At 40.6% G+C, this 14,120-nt stretch overlaps 1 protein-coding gene across 3 annotated transcripts in view; it reads right to left on the bottom strand.

Moving 5' to 3' along the window:
- The window catches only part of SWAP70 (switching B cell complex subunit SWAP70), a 56,497-nt gene that overhangs the window by 8,147 nt on the left and 34,230 nt on the right, over positions 1-14,120 (bottom strand). For all 3 annotated transcript variants that reach the window (XM_073347550.2, XM_073347551.2, XM_073347552.2), the window contains exons 5-9: positions 11,416-11,562; positions 10,852-10,960; positions 9,783-9,964; positions 2,976-3,083; positions 757-923 (exon numbers count right to left, since the gene is read on the bottom strand). In XM_073347550.2, the coding sequence (XP_073203651.2) occupies positions 757-923; positions 2,976-3,083; positions 9,783-9,964; positions 10,852-10,960; positions 11,416-11,562 (713 nt within the window). The remainder of the gene's footprint in view (positions 1-756; positions 924-2,975; positions 3,084-9,782; positions 9,965-10,851; positions 10,961-11,415; positions 11,563-14,120) is intronic.

The following is a 14,120-nucleotide window of genomic DNA, read 5'->3' as shown; positions in this document are numbered from 1 at the left end:
CTACCCAACACTAAGAAACCACACGAAAAACGGGGAACATAAAGTTGTCACTAGCAGGGAGGATTGAAACCCACAGTAGAAAATGAAAGTGCAGCCATTTTCCATTATCAGTATAAAATTAATTCGGGATAAAATACAAGTTGATATGAAAATTGGATAATTATTGCTTTGTGAAAACATGTAATAGTAAAATAGTACACATGCAGGGCTCCATTTTCAGAAGTGACTTCACATTGTTGGTGCCAAAGTGGACACACACGAAAAGGGGCCTGATTGTCTGAAAGTGCAGAGCACCACACCTGAAAGTCAGGCCTCTTTACAGCGTCATGTTGGGAACCCAAAAACTGAGACAGCCAAAAGCATTAGTCACGTTTGAATGTTTAGGCCTTAAAGACAAGTGTCCAATACTCAAACATCCAGATCTGTTCTATACCCCCAATGTATCTACTACATTCAGCTTTGATATCTTAATAAATATCACAACAATTATTAATCACTACTATGTATTTGTAAATTCCTCGCGCTTATAGTATCTGAGAGAGCCCAGTGGATAGCAGCACCTCAATCCCTCACCTCACCCCTAAGCCTCCTCTCGGATATCCTAGAATCAGAGAAATGCAGGGCTGGAAGGGATCTCAGGAGGTCATCAAGTCCAGGCCCCTGCACTGAGGCAGGACAAAGTAAACCTAGACCATGCCTGTCAGGAATGGTTTTATCGATTTACTTCCACTGCTACCATAAGACTAAAAACCACACCTGGCTTGAAGTTTCCTTACGGTCTCTTCATCTTGACGTGCCTGTTTCTCATCCTCCAAGGCTTCCTGTAGCTCTTTATACATTTCTTCGAGTTCACATACTCTCTGCAAATACTGTTTAAGTTCAGACGATTTCTGAGCAACCTGCTCTTCCATTTGCTGTCTTACCTGACAACATAAAGTGAAGACACACCTTAGCTCAGTATCCCCATGACAGTAGTGGGCTTTTCTTTGCCCAGGATGGAGCCCTCAAGGATCTTCCATTTTCAGAGAAAGAACCTTTTCACTAAACTTGCCAAGTTTCCCACCTCAAGCAGGATTCTCACATGCAGCTCACTTCCCCAGCTCCTCTACTTGTACTCTTCCCAGGACGCTTACCTTCTCTACCCTCTGTGCTGTCCACACAGCAGGATGTCGTAGTTACACTTAGGCCTGGTCTACACCCAGAGTTGTAGCTTCATAACTAACGGTGTGGTTTCATATTGGCTTAGTTAAATAGCTACAACTTTGTGGGGATGCTCTTAGAGTGGTTTAAGCCTGGCTCAGGTCAGGCAAGTTATAGGCACAAGCTAAACGACTGGAACCAGTATTATACAGACAAAAGAGTCCACATACAATTTTAAACTAGTTCAACAGCAGTGTATAGACAACCCCTTAGTAAATTTCACACTGTGAAGTCCAGAGTGATAGGCAGTGAAGAGTGGTGCAGGGGCAGTTGTGGGTATGGGAGTGCATGTGGGGCTGGAAAAGCAGAGAAATCAAAGGAGCAGAGAGAAAGCCACAGCAAAGGGTGTTGGCTATGCAGAGAAAGCAGAAGAACTATGGAAATCAAGGAAAGAGACAAAGACGACAACTGCCTGCCACTCCTCCAGCCATGCCAGACTAATGGGAATGCTCCACACCCCCTCTCCTTCAGATCTCTCAATCCCTCTTTTAACACATGGCCAGAGCACGGAACCAAGCACAATTGACAGAACTGCTGCACAGCTGTTCCTCTGCTGGGCTCCCCATTCTCACCATGTGTCATGCAGAGCTGGAAGCTATGGTCATTGGACAGTCTGGGAAGAAGAAAGTACTAGTTGTAGAAGGCTGTCTCACCCCTTTAGCAAGGTGAAAGGCTGAGGGAAGAGAGCAATGAAGGTAAAGCAGGAGACAAACATCTAAGTTTCCCTCCAGTCACTGTTTGAAACTTAGCTACTATGTCTTACTCTTGGCACCAAGCCATGACCCTGAACCTCATTGTTGAAGACCAGGTAGGACATGCTTCAATGCTCATTACAGTCATTCCTTAACCAGCTAAGGGGGCTTGCTTTTGACTACCATAAAGGCATTTCCTCTCCTGCAGCTATTAAGCATGCTGCTTCCACAGCTATCTCAAGCCTCTGTTGCTCCAGCAAACAAGGTCATTTTCCAGAACGGAGCCCACCCCCTCCCACGTGCACGGCCATCCCATCACTGGATTAGCACAATAGCTTTATGCCCCAAGACTTTATGCAAAGAAGCATCTGAGTGACAATCAACACTTGTCCTTTATTTTCAGTGGATAACTTTAGTAATATAACCTTTTATTCAAGACAAAGCCCCTGATGAAAAATTATGATAAAATTCATCCTGGGATCTGATTTACTAACTGCGAGCCAGCATTACAAGGCTGTGATGTAAGACATGTTGCTTCTAAAGTTTAATAGGTAGATATGTGCTATGTAATAATTAGGGCTTTAGGGATAGCAGATGTATTTTAAGGAAAGCAGCAGTAGGAAAGCTGGGTTCTGTATTAACTTTGCCACGGATTCATTTTTGTGACCTTTAACAAGGAACCTCTGTCAGCCATGGGTTCCTCATCTAAACTTTTGAGAGCTACAGCTAAAACTACAATATAAGTGCTAAGCACTATTATCTTTATAATCACAAAGCTCTTAAAATTCTATTTTAATAAAATTATTTAGAATTAAGAATAGATTTGACTGTTTAAAGCACAAAGAAACACACTTTTCACTCAACTACTACAATTCATGTTGTCCCAGAATTGTACAAACATCATCAATCTGTAGATGATTATTCAAAATGAATGCACCACAAATCAGGATACAGTATATCTACTCTGGTATGCCACCATTTAAAACATGTTTGGAATCCATTCAGCAAAAGCCTATGATTGTCATGGTGGAAACACAGCTCACTGAGGAAATTCAAAATGTTTTTGACTATCCCAACACTCACCATTTTCTCTCTCGCTAGCTCCAGACTGAATCGGTCTTGCAGTTCCATTTGAGTCTGAAGACGTTTCTTCTCTTCTACTGCAGCTCGAGCAGCTGCTTCTTCCAGTTGCTGTACAAAGAAAAACACCATGTAAAAGAGTGTAAGAGACAGTTATCTCACACCTGCATGGATTACATGCTAACCACAGGCTGACCAGAAGTGGTTCACTGACCTTCAGTCAGTCTGTTTACCTGGTACCATCCATGAAACCTCCTCCCATCCAATCTCACGTACTAGATGGAAACAACGTTCTCAGCTCCCATTCATACAAATGGGCATCTCACTCAAAAAACTGTGGGTGGCACTACAGTTAGTCGGGAATTTTTTCAAATTAATTTTTTTGTAAATGCCAGTTCATCAGCACAAAAACTGTTTGCACGAAAAGGTGAGTTTTCAGAATTGTCCAAATGCCTCGTTTCAAAACAAAAAAGTTGTTTTTCACTTCAAAATGGCTTCCTGTTTTTAAATTTAATTTATAGTTTAAAAAAATTTAGATAAAAACTGAAATGAATTATTTCTATTAACCCAATCCAAAAATGTTGCCAGTTTTTGGTTCATAAAAATTTACGATTTTTTGGTCCTAAAATGAATTCTTGAAAATTCTCACCAGGTGGGAAACCCATTTCCTACCTAGCTCTGGGCAAACCTATGCAGATTCCTGCAATAGCGACTGCACGTATGGGGACTGAACAATAGCCAGCAGTGAGTGAGTGGACAACAGGAGTACAACACGCTTCTTGTGATTTTACAGATATTACAGGGGTGTCTGTTTTATAATCAATTTTCCAATAATTAACAACTGACTGAGAAGCAGAGAGTTATCTCTGGGCCCATATGCATTCCCCAAAATACCACCCTGATCTAAAATTCTACATAATTGAATGAATTTGCCCTGCAATTTGACCTGTGGGACCAAAAGTCAGTGACAACAGAGCAAATGAGAGGGAAAATCCAAAAATCTAGATTTCAGAGTTGAGTGAATGATGAGGTCACGAGGTTGGCAGGACAGTTCCTCCTGGCTGCTGCTAATACCCAGGCATAGAGGAAGAGGACAGGAGGTCACAGGCTTTGTGCAGGGTGGGAAGCCTCTGACTCACCCCTCTGCACACTTGGCTGCAGTGGATGCTTTGAGGGAGGAGCTCTAAGGGCCTGAGGATTTCCACACAGCACCTGACAAAGCCAAAGTTGTCTCAGAGGATAAGAAAATGATTTTTTTCTATGAGATAATTAAACATAATGGAGTATAGCAGCAAAAAAATGAAAATGATCTATGCAATTTGACTGTGTCCCATTAACATCCACATGATTACCCACAAGGTTATATCATACAGGGTTGATAAGAATGGAGCCAATAACCATCACTTGAAATTATAAAGGAAAAGATAATAGTGGGACATGGTCAGAGCAAAGGACAGAGACAAAAGGCACTAGAATCGAGTGCCAAGTCTGACCCTAGCACCCTCTACAGCCTTTGGCAAGTCTCTTCACCTCTCTGCATCTCTGTTCCACAAATGTGGATGATAATCTCTGATCTCGTCACAAAGTTTGTGCATGGATTAGTATTTGTAAAATGCTCGGACAGTGCTGTACAAGCAATAGTCAGGAATTTCACACCACTTCTTTTAAAAGCAAAAATAATTCCTTCAAATAAGCTAATTCACACATTACCCCTCTTTTGGAAACCCATCTGTATCTTGAGATACTAACATCTTATCAAAGAAAGAATATTTTATTGACATTTTAGGCTGGGATACTCAAATGTGCCGAAGGGGATTAGGGCCCCATCACCTTTCAGTGGGAGATGGACACCTACCTCTTCTACTGTCTTTTGAAAATCCCAAATTTGAACTGCTACTCTACTTCCTCTTTCTCCCCTGCAGCTTCACTAACTCAACACCTGCTCTGTTAAAGCTGCCAAGACACGCATTTTAAATAGCTTTCATTTCTTTGCAAGCCAGCAACAAACACAAGTAACTGACAAAAACTATCAGGCTGACCAGCACTGAAGCAATAAGAGGGAAAAAAAGAATAACTTTGGTATTAAATAGTACAAGAGAAGTTTGGTGTTAGGTTTAGTTCCCAAATGTAGGTGTTTTACAACAGTGTCTTTGAAAGTGTTCTGGAGGAATGGGAGCAACATCTTAAAAACATCCAAATCTGATATGCTAATTTAAGGGCACTTTACGTGTTCACTCCACCCCCCACCCCCTTTTTAAGATAAATGAACACAAAGGAGCACCAATATGAATGTAGGGGCCAAATACAAATCAGATTTATAAAAACTGGAATCTAAGATCAGAATTTTTCAAGTGTCTGCACCAGCTAAACCCTGCATCCATATGGATCCCTGTAGACATCTGGGGGCCCCAGATGGACAAGCTCCACCACGCCAAGTCACTTGAAAGATCGGATCCTATTCTTGCTGCTATTTATTTAGGATAGATACTTTTTCATTGAGCTTTCTGTCCCTCGTGTCCAAGAACACCCCCGCACCAGACACTGCCTTCAAACAGGAAATATATGTACAATTATTCAGGTCTGGGGAAGTTATAGAAGGGCATTAGATATCAGAAAAGTTACTGAAGTAAACAAAGTATGGTGGGCGCTGTGTGAAACTTACGCCATGTGACCCAGACCACATGCTGGCCTTCTGCATCACATAAGTCCCACTTATGACCACAAAACACAGACTTAAGCAAGTTCATAGGCCTTGTGCTTGGCCTCATTATGGGGGTAAAGTTCATCCTTTAATTAGATTAAGGGGAATCTCAAAATTCCATAAGAAAATGTTATTTTAGACAAATGTCAACAACTCACCCCCACTTCTAAAGATTTAGTGGCGCACAGGCCATTCTCAAAGTGCACTTTAGCTCTCCTTGAACTCATGCTGGCTCACAGCCTGATGCAAACTGAGCTCCAAGTTTTCCAGCACAATTCAGTTTCCTGGAATGTTTACGTAGCTTTTTCCATTAAAAGAATTTCCTAACTAATCAAAAGCTGCTAATTCTTCTACCCCAAATACACAACATTTTCATTTGGTGGAAATGCAGGAGTTCATGTCTTAGCCTAACTTGTTCTCTTTTCACCCTCTAAGATGAAGGAGTCATCCAGACCTATTTGAAAGGAGCTTCTTGCCTCAACACTCTTGCCAGCTGCCATCTCTGCTGCAAGATTCACAGAAATCAGTTACAATTCAGTAAACACACAGCTTCTGTGAGAACAATCCCATGTTTCTTCCTCTTGCGCACCTGCTCCTCAAGTTATAGCAAACAGAAATCAACGCCCAGGATTTTTGCTGCCTGGTAAGTTACACAAATGATAGCAGTAGGGAGTACTAGATATGAGCTAAGGCAGGCATTGCATTTTGGCACATTATCCATGTTTAAAATTATGCAAAAAGAACGAGGCGTACTTGTGGCACCTTAGAGACTAACAAATTTATTTGGGCATAAGCTTTCATGGGCTAAAACCCATTTCATCAGATGCATGGAGTGGAAAATACAGTAGGAAAATATATATAGAGAGAGAACATGAAAAGATGGAGGTTGCCATAGCAACTCCAACCAGACAAATCAATTAAGTTGGGCTATTATCAGCAGAAGAAAAAAACCTTTTGTTGTGATAATCAGGATGGCCCATTTCAAACAGCTGACAAGAAGGTATGAGTAACTCACTACAAAAGTTTTTTTTCTCCTGCTGATAACAGCCCACCTTAATTGATTTGTCTCATTAGAGTTGGTATGGCAACCCCCATCTTTTTATGTTCTCTATGTGTTTATATATATCTTCCTACTGTATTTTCCACTCCAAGCATCTGATGAAGTGGGTTTTAGCCCACGAAAGCTTATGCCCAAATATATTTGTTAGTCTCTAGGGTGCCACAAGTACTCCTTGTTCTTTTTGCTAATACAGACTAACATGGCTACCACTCTGAAACCTTTAAAATTATGGGGTAAGAATCAAATCAGAACAAGACCTTCTATTACCAGATTCAGAGCAAGGCCAGGAAACTAATACTCCATATCCCAGTATTACCAAACCGATGTGTTCAAAAATCAAGAATCAGGCTCACAAGAATTACAAGATTCTAAAAGTAATACATTTGGGTTCTTTTCATTTGCCTTCTAGTTTCTGTGCCTATAGCATGCACTCAGATCACATTTTTAAGCTTCTCTCCACAACCATGAGAGATGAAAATTCACCTTTTAAATGAAAGCTGAGATTCTAAAATATTCACATGATTCCAGGAGCTGAGACTTTAAAAGCTCCAAATATGAGACTTATGATAAAGTCACAAGAATTGACAACAATGATATTCTACTAACACAGACAAGCTTAACTTTAAAACACAATACTTAATGGGACTACTCACATGTTTAAAGTTAAACTTATCTATGTATTTGCAGGATCAGGGCCTCAGATTGCATACATGTAATGGATTCAAAGTCTGGGTGACTCTCTGCACTCTACGTCTAGTCACTCTAGTTTACTTTATAATTGGATCTGATCTTGCTCTAAGAGCTTAAGAATAAGTAATAAATCAGATATTTTCTATTTATGAAGGTGCATGAGAAATGAGGCAAGCGTGCTCTAACTGGAAACACAAAACCAACTGAAATGTAGGACAAGGTTACGAGCAGACCAGTTCTGCTTTTCATGTTACATGGCTAAAGAATGTAATTTTAATAGCTTGCAACCACAGTGGGGCAAGGACCAAGTCTCCTTCCACACGTTGTATGGCATGGAACATACTGGCAGTACACAAATTACTGACAAATAATAAAAAAAAAATAAAAAGTATATGTAGTTGGAGATAGTATGAGCCGGGGGAGGGGAGGAGTTAATAGGAGCATGAAGTGGAAAATGGAAGAACAACATAGCAGGAGGGAGAAAAGCACAGAACAGAAGATGGAGAGCCAAGAGTGTTTTGAATGGCTTAACTACTCATGAGTTGTGAATCCACAAGTGAGTTCATTTGATATATACAGGTCTTCCCAAAGGAGTGCCAATAAAACTATTATACCACACCCCACATTCCCTCCATGCTACACATCTTCTAGAAAACTACTTTAGACATATTTTGATTTTTTTAATCAGTACTATTTTTTAATCTCTGCCTGTGAAAGCCAGCTCTCAGAGGGAGAGAGGTTATGGCTAACATGTTTTTGAAACTTCTGAAAATGGCCTAAAGTGAAGTTTATGTATCATCATGAATTTAAGGTCTGTTGTCTCTGAATTGACCAGGGCTAGAGGAAAGTCCTGTGTCCCATTAAGAAGATGGGAATCTCCCCTTTCTATTGGTATAAGACCCTTTTTCAGCACTGATGGATCATGAGATAATCAGATTGTAGGCCTATCACTAGTCCTGAAATGGCCAGTGTAGTTTTGGGACAGAAATGCCTTCTTTTCTGAGGAAATGTAGAACATATTTCCCTGGCTTATTTAATTTTTTTAAACGGAAAAGGCAGCTGTCTCATTTTACAGCACAGGGTTTGGGATGTAAGGAAGTGATGCTGGATCCTGACAGGAAGCACTCTCGGTAACAGCTGAGATGTGGTATGGCAAGTGCTGGGGTTGAAATCCAAGAATAACTCATGATATTTAAGGGAAAGTTCACTAGGTTTGTAAGTTTTGTCCAAGAACATTTAAATTACAAAACATTTTCTACAATGAAAACAGCGAGAGCTTTTGATACATGAATCTTAAATTAGGTAGAATGGATCTTTTAACTTTCACCAAGCCTCATGGGGAGCAATCACACAGATGTGGGCAACTCTGTTATCTGCAGTGATCAGCAAGTTAATAGCAAATAGTAATAGCAAATACATAATGCTCCTCAGTGCTGTTCATAGAACCTTCTGCCAACCTTCCTTAATCCAAGTTTTACACATCTTTAGAGCTTTTCAGATACATGGATTTCTAAAGCTTTCTCCCAATATTCACACTCGAGCTGTCTGAACATGTTGCTCTGCAAAGTCGATGCAAATTTTATGAGAAAACATGCGTTTGAGCAAAGTACATGTGGTCAATACCTTTATCTGAGCTGTGAATCTGCCCAAAACTGCTTCAATCGGATTACAAACACACACAAGGATTCTGCAGCATATTTCAATATGTCTCTGGAAACTGAACTTTAAACATACTGTTGGAAGTGTGCTGGGGCAGGATTTTTTCCTCTTTCTCAGTCCCTGCTACCCCACACCTATGCAACTTTAGCAATCCATTAAAACTAAGAAAACCCTAATGGAAACTCTGTTAAACTCCACCCTGCTCCTTTAGTTAATTAATTAATTAAAGGGGCTAGATGCCCAGGCCATGGTGCAGCCCCTCTGAGATGCATCCATAGCACAAAGTGCTGTAAAGCTACCCTATGTGGACAGCTGGTGATTTCCCTTGCTCTACGCCTCTCTCTCCCTGACGTAGGGGGCACACCCAGAGCACTTTCTGTTCCTCCAGCAAAATGGCCTCTAGAGAGCTGTTGCAGACAGCACTAACTTAACTGGGGTCTAGCTCATTTGCCAGTAACTCCAGGTTGAAACAGCTGCATGCCTGCCTCCTTTCCCATCCCTTCTGCCCACCCAGGGTCCTGCGCTAAGCATAGCTCAACCTGACTCAGGGTGTCCTGACCCTGCACAAAAAGCACACATGTGTGTAAAACAGACTAATATTTCAAGAAACTCAATCTCAATCAAATTGAAACTTCTCTAGGCAAAATTCTGGTCTGATCAGTGCAATGTGAAAGCTTGAAGGCTAACAACATGCCCCCACCTTTCTCACTGTCTCCAATTCCTCCTGCTTGTTCTCATTGGCTATTTGGAGTTCTTTCATCTGCCGCTCCAATTCCTCTTCCTCAGCTTGCCGTTTCTGGCGTAATTCTTTCCGTTTCTGGCGCGCTTCTTTGTGAGGTGGAGGGCTGCCAACCCTCAGGAGGCTTACAGTGGTCTGAATGGCTGTAAAGGAGTCCATGTGATTGAAAGGAAAAGCAACAATAAAAGAGAACTTCAGTTAGGAGAAATGCTAAGACTCTCTGGATAGCCCGGGTGGGTGAGAAACAGCTACTCTGTTATCACACACAACTCTCTCTCGTCATCCCCACTCTCTCTTATTAAGTTAACTAATAACATGAAAAAAGAAAGCGTGCTGGCTTTCTACACATTGCAATATCATCTGTATCCCAAAGAGAGGAATGTCCAGTAGTTCCAATAATACCCTAACCGATTATTCCATACCCAGTGTCAATTTCTGGTGGTGCATTGGCAAGATTAAGATGGTGGGAATGTAAATTATTGTAAGAGAGAAAGCCTTAGGAAACGACAACCAATTGCAAATTTCTCTCCACATCCCTAGACAATTTTCTCAGTGTTTCTAATCCAGATAAGAATCCCTCTGTTTCTCAGGGGTACGTTGACTGATAGAACGTCAAAAATAGTTCCCTCACATTTCATTTTCTAGGGCCAGCATTTTATCTGGGCTGCACAAATAAAAATCATCTTTCATTGTGTGTTAGCCATCCCACAACATGCAGCAAATCAGTTACTGAAAGTGAACTGCTGGTAGGATCAAATTTATGAAAGCACTTCGGCACAGATTTTCAAACGGGACTAGTGATTTTGGGTGCCTCAATTTGACACCTTGAAGAGGCCCATTTTTCAGCATTTTGGTGCTTCGCTGGTTCTGAAAATCAGGCCCCTTTGAGATGTCTCAATTTGGGAACTCAAAGGGGAACCACCCCCAAATCATTAGTCACTTGTGAAAATCTTGTTCTTAAGCACATGCTTAAGTGCTTTGTGGAAGCAGGACCTTAACTCTCACATCACTAAGATTTAAGAGACCTTACCTTGAATCCACTCCTGCTTCTTCTTTTTATCAGAGGCACTAATCTCAAAGCTTTTATCTAAGCATTTGATAAGAAAAAGGCATTTCTTCCCATCTTTGTCAGGCAAGGACTGGAATGGAAAACAAAGTATTAGTTTCCAGTTAACCTAAATACCACACTGCAGTATCGCATCCCACCTATGCACCAGTCAGTCACATGTACAGGCTATGAAGGCCTACAACAGTAAAATATTTAATTTTAATATTTTATAGTTTGGGATATAAATGCCATTTTACATCAAGGTGCAAAACTGCTGTTCATGGAAAACTGAAACATTATAAAATTGTTAAGCTTTTACTGTTACTGCTTTCCACTCATGAACTTATTTGTACAAATTCCAGTAGTTTCATTAAATGATCTTCATGAAAATAAAACCAAGAGAGACAGCCCAACAGAGTGATCTACTGATGCAAAAAGGAAAAAAACAGAACAAATATCCCACCATCACTGAATAGACACTGGGAGTCCACCACAAAAGATTATTTTAAAATTTCTATATTTAGAGGGAGTTGAATTTATTTTTACCTCTACAAAACAGTTTTCATCCAACACGATGTCTCCTTTTTTGTCTTTTAAATCTTCACTCGCGTAATATGAAATATTATTTGGTTTTAGCACAAACCAACGTTCTGTCCAATTTTTCCTTCTGTGACCTTTTTTCAACATATAACCCTGTAAAAAGGAATGACCCATTGAATTGTGTCCCCTCGATTGTACTGCTCTGCCTTTTACTTGTGTGCCCTAAGGTTATGGTCCAAGACCAATGAAGTAGACCAGGCCCTAAACGTTGATTCTTACACATTTCCGTTCCTCATAACTCCCAATTCCATCACCTGTTGCTTAGTTCATGAAAGTAATTTGTGATTCCTTTATCCCCGATTTGCAAATGGTAAAACCATCTTTAAAATAACGGAAATAATACTGCAATCTCTCCGGATTCTATTTGACAACATTTTACCACCACTCTTCCTTTTTTATTATTATTAATTATTATTGTTACTAGTGCTAGCACACAACTCTGCTGGACACGTCATACATGATGTCTAATGACAGAGATTTTATTAATTTAATCACATTGTGAAATGTTAACATCAAAAGATCTCCCCAGTGGTATATGTAGGGCCTGGAGCTAGATAGATATTCTAGCTAGATATTCCATCCCCTACTGTACACATAACCCTGGGGATAAGAAAACTTCCACCTCCTGGAAGTGGTTCTTCCTGTCTCCTAAAATACCTTCTGCTGCCTTGCTCATCTAGCTGCACCCAAAAAAAGACCAAAGCCTTTTTTAAAGGACTGATCCCAATGAGAGTGTGATAGAAACTTCAATTAGTGGGGCTGAGAAAGGGAGAATGAAAACTATACTTCTGGCTAGTATACTATATTTGGGGAGCATAGGGCAAAATCCTGACCCCACTGAAGTCAATAGTTGTTTTCCCATTGATTTTGCTGGGGCCAGGATTTCACCCATACTATTTTAGTTTTCCTTACATTTTACTCAATCCACTTTAAAAAAAAAGAAAAAAACATTGGGTCTCCAAGGGCTTGTTTCTATGAACAGTTCACTCACAGCAAGCTGGGTGTAAATCCAGCCTGCTCTAGCCTGCCATGCACTAACTGGCTGGGTGGACAGTGCACTTTGATCTACTGTAGTTTGTCACCACATAGATCAACGCCCATAATGACACTTTTAGCACCTGGTAGCAGTTCCGCCTGGCCAGTTAGTGGGCAGGCGAGATTTACACCGTAGCTTGCTGTGCACTAATATCCATACAGACATGCCCTAATACCCAACCTTAATTATCATCATCAAGATTTCAAGCGCCTCTTTCCTTCCTTTTACAATCCACGCTTTTTACAATCCACACACAGCAGGTGGACTCCATAAAGAGCAATGAGTCTGATCGATTTGTCCTCAGCTGACCTGGAAGTGGAACTATTAGTGGGATCTTAGACCTAATTATTTAAATTTACTGCAGACCGAACGTCATGTAGGCCAGCAGTAAGGAAGTACTATTTGCGATATAATATTGGAATTTTTTACATATTTTTTCCCTTTTAGATAGCTAGTTAACTTTCTTTGGAAATGTATTTATATCCTTTGTCTCTTGGTGAGGAGGAGGAAGAACCAGGGGATGTGGCAGTCATTCTTTGCTTAAACTGTGTTCAGTTTATGTGGAAAATAAATAAAATTGATCGAATCAAAGAAATACCACATTTCTCTTTGCTTTGAAGCAGAATGAGATGGGGATCACTTCCCTTTTCTTTTCTGTGCGGGAAGGAGGTCTAGAAGTACCCGATCCAAAACAGAGCTTGTATTTCACACAGAGGAAATATTAAAATGTCAAAGATGTAAAACTACAGTTGTTCTAGCTACATATCTGTGATGGTGGAGTCCAATAGACTGGCCCCAGGATCCTAAGCATCTACATTTCACCTCCACACAGAAAGGACTCACCATAGCTGCCTTTCACCCAAGCCTTATTCTGGGCCATCACTTCCCTCTCTTATCAGTTCCAAATGTACCCAAGTATAGGGTGAGTGAAGAACTTAGTGTAGCCTTCCCCAAAGCTCTAATAATGCGATTAACACACCAGGTACAAATACTGCTGTTAGCAAATGGGAAAGACCAGTTCAAGCTCCCTATTGCCCAAGAACATCATAAACATGAGGCAACAGCCATGAGATAGTTACACAGCTACATGGTGAATTCTTCCCAGGTTATGGGGAGAATTCCATCCCTCTCAATTTTCTATTGGTCCTCCATATAAACCCTATTTACTCCTGCACAAGGGAGGAGAATTTGGCTCCAAGCAAAGTGGTGTGCCCCCATTCATCTCAATTAGCTGTTAACACTGAAATCTAATGATGAAAACATAATTAGATATATTAACCTATATTAACAATAATTTTAACAGAAGCACCCACCTACTGTGTTTTATCCAGTGTGGTTACAGCTCCACAGGAAAGAGGATGCATGTTGAAAGATGTAAATGATTGAATGTTCTATCAGACATTTGAATTTATTGGCTAGTCAATTTTTTTTTAAAAAAAAACTAATTTAAAAAGTTATTTTGGGTACTACAGCTTCCCCCATTTCCCCTGCTAATTTCTGTAATCTCATTTTCCCAACTCTTATGTGCTTTGGGGTTTGTTTGGTTTTTTTGTCCTGTTGCCATCCTGTCAAGCAGGAGCCATTCAGCAGTGGGGTGGCTTCCCCCATAGCAAGG

Source organism: Lepidochelys kempii, chromosome 6 (genome assembly GCF_965140285.1).
Source record: "Lepidochelys kempii isolate rLepKem1 chromosome 6, rLepKem1.hap1, whole genome shotgun sequence".
NCBI classification, from domain to species: Eukaryota; Metazoa; Chordata; order Testudines; family Cheloniidae; genus Lepidochelys; species Lepidochelys kempii.
The sequence above is the reverse complement of the archived record's forward strand: the minus strand, read 5'-3'. Positions and strand labels throughout refer to the sequence as shown.